Source organism: Phoenix dactylifera, chromosome 18, assembly GCF_051530095.1.
Source record: "Phoenix dactylifera cultivar Ajwa chromosome 18, Ajwa_hap1_PhDact_Kaust_v1.1, whole genome shotgun sequence".
NCBI classification, from domain to species: Eukaryota; Viridiplantae; Streptophyta; class Magnoliopsida; order Arecales; family Arecaceae; genus Phoenix; species Phoenix dactylifera.
This window is the reverse complement of record NC_143207.1, coordinates 9479001-9485000: the sequence shown is the minus strand read 5'-3', so window position 1 is coordinate 9485000 and position 6000 is coordinate 9479001. Positions and strand designations below refer to the sequence as shown.

General features: G+C 39.4%; 1 protein-coding gene across 27 annotated transcripts in view; it reads left to right on the top strand.

Annotated features, from left to right (window-relative positions):
* The window catches only part of LOC103718236 (kinase superfamily protein), a 94197-nt gene that overhangs the window by 8064 nt on the left and 80133 nt on the right, over window positions 1–6000 (top strand). For all 27 annotated transcript variants that reach the window (XM_088714546.2, XM_088714545.2, XM_088714544.2 and 24 more), the window contains exons 5-6: window positions 199–460; window positions 1058–1425. In XM_088714546.2, the coding sequence (XP_088570672.2) occupies window positions 199–460; window positions 1058–1425 (630 nt within the window). The remainder of the gene's footprint in view (window positions 1–198; window positions 461–1057; window positions 1426–6000) is intronic.

Below are 6000 nucleotides of genomic sequence, written 5' to 3'. Positions count from 1 at the left end.
TATGAGGAACTAATTGATATGCATGAATGATATAACCATTGAGCAAGTTGTATGGACTAAGCCAAGTAGTAAGTACTATAGATGCCTTGCTGTTTTGTATTGGTTCATTCTGTTAGATATGGCATGGATATTCTATGCTATAGATCGTACCATTACAGACTAATACAATTGATGCACATTGCACATTTTATATCACAGGTAATAGGTCAAAACTTAATAGACAAAGAAGAAATAGAGGTGCTCTCTCTCCTGTTACTAAATATGGGATCTCAGAGTTGGCAAATTATGATGGACCGACATATTATGTTAAGGAGCTGACAATGGATCATCACCCTGATAGAGAAGATGAAAGAAGCCGAGTGGAAGCTGCTGGTGGCTATGTTTTGGAGTGGGCTGGTGTGCTTCGAATCAATGGTGAACTAGCTGTATCTCGAGCTATAGGTGATGTTCCCTTCAAAAAGTAAGGTTCTAATTCTCAGTACTTTAATCACAAGCCTTCTTTCTTTTATGTGGATGGCATATGATCATCTCTCATGGTAACATTTGAATTTGTTGTTGGATAAGCATTAAGTTTCTTTGCCACAAAGCAAGTTTACGTAATAAATAACTGATAGGAAAACATTAGAAGAAAATGTAGAAGCAGCAGTTTCACTAGCTGTGGCTCCACTGTAAGGCATAGCCATTAAGAAAGCTCCCAAACCCGGAAGTGAGGATCCCACCATCTGGAACAGAATTGAGACTGCCCTGTACTAGCAGTAGGAGTCTGGATGATAGAAGAGGTCCACAACTACTGGAAACCGTCTATCTATAGGAAAATCTTTGCCCTTATGGTGGCAAAGCTGCTAAGCACTCCCAGAATATGTGACCACATGAAAGGAGGAAAGCTACCATATTTAATTTATGGGTAAAAATTCTTCAGAGTGCACAGGCAATCTTGAATATTTAATATGGCTTCTTTATGTTTAAACAACTGCAATTGTCTTATTTTCTGAATTTTTTTTTGTCAATATTTCCAACTCCATCTCATTCAGCTGTTGTTGATCTTGATCATGGTCAGTTATGGTGTTATATCCACACCTGAGGTGACAGATTGGCAGTCTCTAACAAGCAATGACAGTTATCTTATTGCTGCATCAGATGGAATTTTTGAAAAGATGACAACACAAGAGGTTTGTGATTTGTTGTGGTATGAGAAATTAAGAGCAGATATGAATTCAGATTCCATTCGTACTATAAAACACTCTTTGGCTGACTATATAGTTAAGATTGCACTTGAAAAAGGTAGTATGGACAACATGGCAGTTGTAGTTGTTCCTCTGGGATCTTTTAGTATTTTTGGATCTGTTGTGAAAGACGGTTGTGATTCAGAAGAAACCTCTGACTCATCATTTTTTGGACTTCATAGGTTCTTGTTCAAAAAGTCAGGTAACCTTTACATTGATACCATTAATCTGATCTTTTTTTCTCTTTTTTATCCCAACTTAATTTTCAAATTTATTATTTCTCATGGGCCACTGATTTGTACATTTGATGGTAGTATAGTGTCTCAATGCTTATTTTTCTTTCCCCTTGTATATGTGTTCGGTATCTTTCATTTGAACTATCAATGGCTCATTAGGATCATTCTTGTGTGATCTTTTGTTTAGGGTATATGCATGTGAGCATTTGTTTAGGGTAGATAGGTGTATGTATGTCTGTATATATGTATCAACAAACTATATTTCTAGTACAAGCATCCATTCTAGATGACTGAATTCAGTATGTGACAAGAAAAGAAAATCATCAAGAATGAAAATGAATGGTTGACTTTAACAATAACGGTTGTTTCAATTCATGTTTCCTCATGAACTTATTTGTTTTAAATAATGTTAATTGAAATTTGAGAAGCTAGTGTTGGAATGTCAAAATGATGCAATGATTCATGAATGAGGGCAGCATCACAATGCATTGTCATATGTCACATCTCTTCTTGTTCAACTCGTGTTACATCTTTCATGAGACTCCTATGTGTTAATTGCACAGGTTAGCATTATGGTTATGCAATCCATGAGTTAGAATATGCATTGTTTATAACACTAGAACCTCTCCCCTGTCAAACATATGAATACTCATATACATTGAAATATTGGATAATTGATAGTATGAGGATAGATAGGATGAATTGAATTTAATCATAGAAAATCTGGTTATTGGCTCTGTAAAATTAAATTGACACATGTTTACGCCTCACCTCAGCAGTGGCCATGAATGGGTGTCACGTGGACAAGGCTTAGAACCAGGATAGGTTGGAGTCACATGATCCCTTCTAGGCCGAATGGGATTTGGCCATGACAGATGAAGTGATCGTAGGAGGCATAGAGGCGTAGGTTGAAAGATACTAAATGCTATTCTAGGTGATTGTCAAAATTTGTGGCTTGCAGTTATGTAGCATAGGAGATACATGGATTGATGGAGCAAAACTGCTGGAAATTACTAGGAATGATGGGGAACCCACGTTGGTGGTTACAACTACAGTTATTAGTAACTATTTGCTAGTTTTAGTCATGTTGTATAAATAATAGAATGTAATCTGAACAAAAAAAACTCTTCTTCTGTACTCAAACAACCAGTTTATCTTTTAAGTTACCCTTGCTTTTATTTTTCGAATTCTATGCTTTAGTTTTCTTGCAGGACTCTAGTTTATCCGTAGCAGTAGAATACCTTGTAGCCTTGGCTACACCCTACCTCCTCTTTCGAGGAGGTGGTGTTTCAGTAGCAAAAGTCCTTGAAGGTTAGGCCGTTTGGCCCCATGCTACTATTACTGTTCCCGCCCTTTTTATCTCCGCCCAATTATTTGATGCTGGTGGCATGCCCGCACTATCATTAGACCCAACCACAGGACTTGCCATCCCGCTGGAGAGCCTAACAAGTTTTTCTGGCATGCCCAGTCTAACCTTGTTGCATAGTTTTCATCATGCTGCCGAGGAAGATGGATATTCAAGCATTTGGACTACTACGAAGTCCATGGCATTTTGTTGAGGAGCCTCAGAATTCACAGGCTGGGCCGTCTGAACTTGTTTCTCCGCCCCTCATGGGAGTTGAAGTCCTTAGCAACCTGAACGACTCTGCTCACTCTAGGGAACCTGGAATTGAAAACCATATTCCACAGTCGGAAATGATCTATTCGCTAGTTGGTCCCTTTCAGGAGATGGTCATGCAAATTAAGTTCTACATGGATAAAAGTCAGCGTGACTTGTTGGAAGCAGTTGCTAGTTAGATGGCCATTGTGATGATGACATTCATGGAATTACACAAAGTGTCTTTGGTCTTGTGGTGAAGCTAGTTGAGCAACTTGTCTGCATCATAGCCAACCACTACCAAGTGCCACAGCTCACTCTAGTGTACCTTGTGATAAACCTAGCCAATTCTTCATCGACCCATTAACCTTTGCAATATGGGGAAGTCAAGATATTGGAAAAGCTTGACTTCTAGAAGCTTTCGGCCTATGAAAAAGGAAAGGACGAATATCATCTTGAAGAATCCTTGTGACCTAGAGATTGAGACAATGAAGAAATTACTTTGAGAGCAGGTGCATGATTAGATGGCTGAATTGAGCACATGATCATAGATTCTCAGGTTCCTGTTAGGCCATCGCTTGAGCTGAGGCTTGGGTTCACCAACCTTGACTTTCGGATGGCTGCTAGGAGAAATATCGGTAGAGCTTCACCAGTGCCAGTTGTCAAAATTAGTCGTCCTTTTGGGGCGACTGAGGGGAGGCCGTAATTCAATCAGCTCTCAGCACAACTTGCTCCTGCATCGAGGGATGGGGGCAATCACCCTAATGGGTGCTGTTGCCACCTCTCCAGCAACTAGCGGGACCAAATCTATATGTTAGGGGGCAAGACTAAGTTAACTTAGGTGTGTACAATATGTATCACGACTTACTTTTCTAGCCGGTGCCGAGACCGACTTATACTGCCGAACCTGTCAATTACGGTATGGAGAGTGAATTTTCCAAATGTCTGTCAATAGGTTGAACTAGTTCGAGATCAATTGGGATGGATTTATCGGCCTATTTGAGGCTAGTATACCGAAAGCCATACTCAGTTTGACCAGGTTTATGAATTTCTTAGGGGCGACAACATCCTTGATTTTTTAAGATTCTCGTGGGACAAGCTCTTGACTATCAAGCATATCGGTCAATATTTTGTCCAATGTGGTGAGGCTGGGGCTAATGACTTTTTGAAACTCTAGTTGTTTGTGAATTCATTAGCTGGATCGACCTTCACCTAGTATGTGAATCTACCCTTGAACTTCATTCTCACATGGCAAGATTTGGAGTCTCAATTCCACGTGCCATTCTACTGTACCGAGCTCGAAGTATCGGTAGTTGTCTTGCTAGGTTGAGCAGCTTGGAGAATCCGTGGAGTAGTTTATGTCCAGATTCAAGAAGGCCAGACACTGTTACTACATTCTTTGAGAGAGGTTGAATCTATGAAGTTTGCACAAAATGGCCTAAACTTGGAACTGAGAAGTTCGCCAGGCAGGAATTCTGAGACCTCTTCTAGCCAACCACTCTAAGAAGCTAAGTATAAGGCTATCTTGTAGGGAGAGCAGAAAAAGGTGTCCAAAGGGCTGTATATGAGAAACCCAAACTACAAAGCCTCGGCCTTGGAATTGGATGATTTTGATCTATGCAGTTTTGAAGGGGATGATTGCAATGAAATTGATGTGACTGAGATTCCGACCAATAGGCCATATGTTTGCAAAGTCCTAAGTAGGCCGACTCCATAGAATCTGCCAGTATTAGGGCAACCTGTTCCAAAGGTGATGCGAAGTACTCCTTTGATAGCATCAATATAGAACAAATATTTGATCATCTTTTGAAAGATAGGCAGAAAGACTATCCAACAATCACAAGTTCCCCGCGCTAGAGAAATTGAAGGACAAAACATATTGCAAATGACATTATAAGTTGAGCCATCACATGGCTAATTGTATTGTCGTTTGTAATGCTATCTAGAAGGTGATTGTGGATGGCAGGTTAAAGGTTAAAGTTCCTAGCAAAAGACAAGGGCGTCATGTTGGTGGATAGCAAGCCTTTTTTTTCTCAAAGGCGGAGGTGAACATGACTTCGATTAATCTAGGTTTATTGATGCCAAAGAATTAAGACACAAGAAACCAGCCGAATATCGATAGGATTTCAGTCAAACATAGGCTCGGGTTCAAGCCTGAATGGAAAGGAAAGTTTGAAGAGTTGAAGAACAGGAATTTTCTTTACACAGAGGCCTCATGCGACTGCTGCAATAAGAAAATAATGGTTTAGCCTTGTGGCTAGAGAAGTTGGTCATGTAGTAGGTGTGCTTCTCCGGTATGGTATGCACCAGTATGGGGTGTGGCAAACCATGGCTGTTCACATATATGAGTGAGATTTGGATAATACCTTCACTTACAGACTTGTGATGAAAGATGACAAGGTACATACACTCCATAGGAGCTGAGAAGCAAATCCTAAATCAGCTCATTTCCTTACTGGGTTCTTTTATCAGTTTATGGTCTTCATACTTTCTGCTTTTATGGTCTTTATCATTTATCTTTTATCTTTGTTGCACTGTGCACAATGCTCCAGTCCTCTTTTGTTGCCTAATGCTCTGACTCACTAAACATTATAATCCATGTTATTATAAAATTTTAGTCTCAATTGCATACATTAGTCATATATTATTAAAATGTATCACTTCCACCATGCTGCTCCTAGTTTTTTTTTTATGGAGTCATTGTTTGTATTTTCATGAAAATTGTATTTACATATATTTTATGTTGGTCTTTGGTACTTTTTTGATCCGTATACCTCTGCTAGTCCACTCTAAGTTTCATACGTTTTTGTCTCGTTAGATAATACTGCATCACTCACAAATAACAAACACCGTATGGCCTCTTGAATATCTATGGCAATTTATGAAGATCAGAGTCTTAGAATTGGATCATTTAATCATGCACGAGTATAGGCAACTTCAGTAT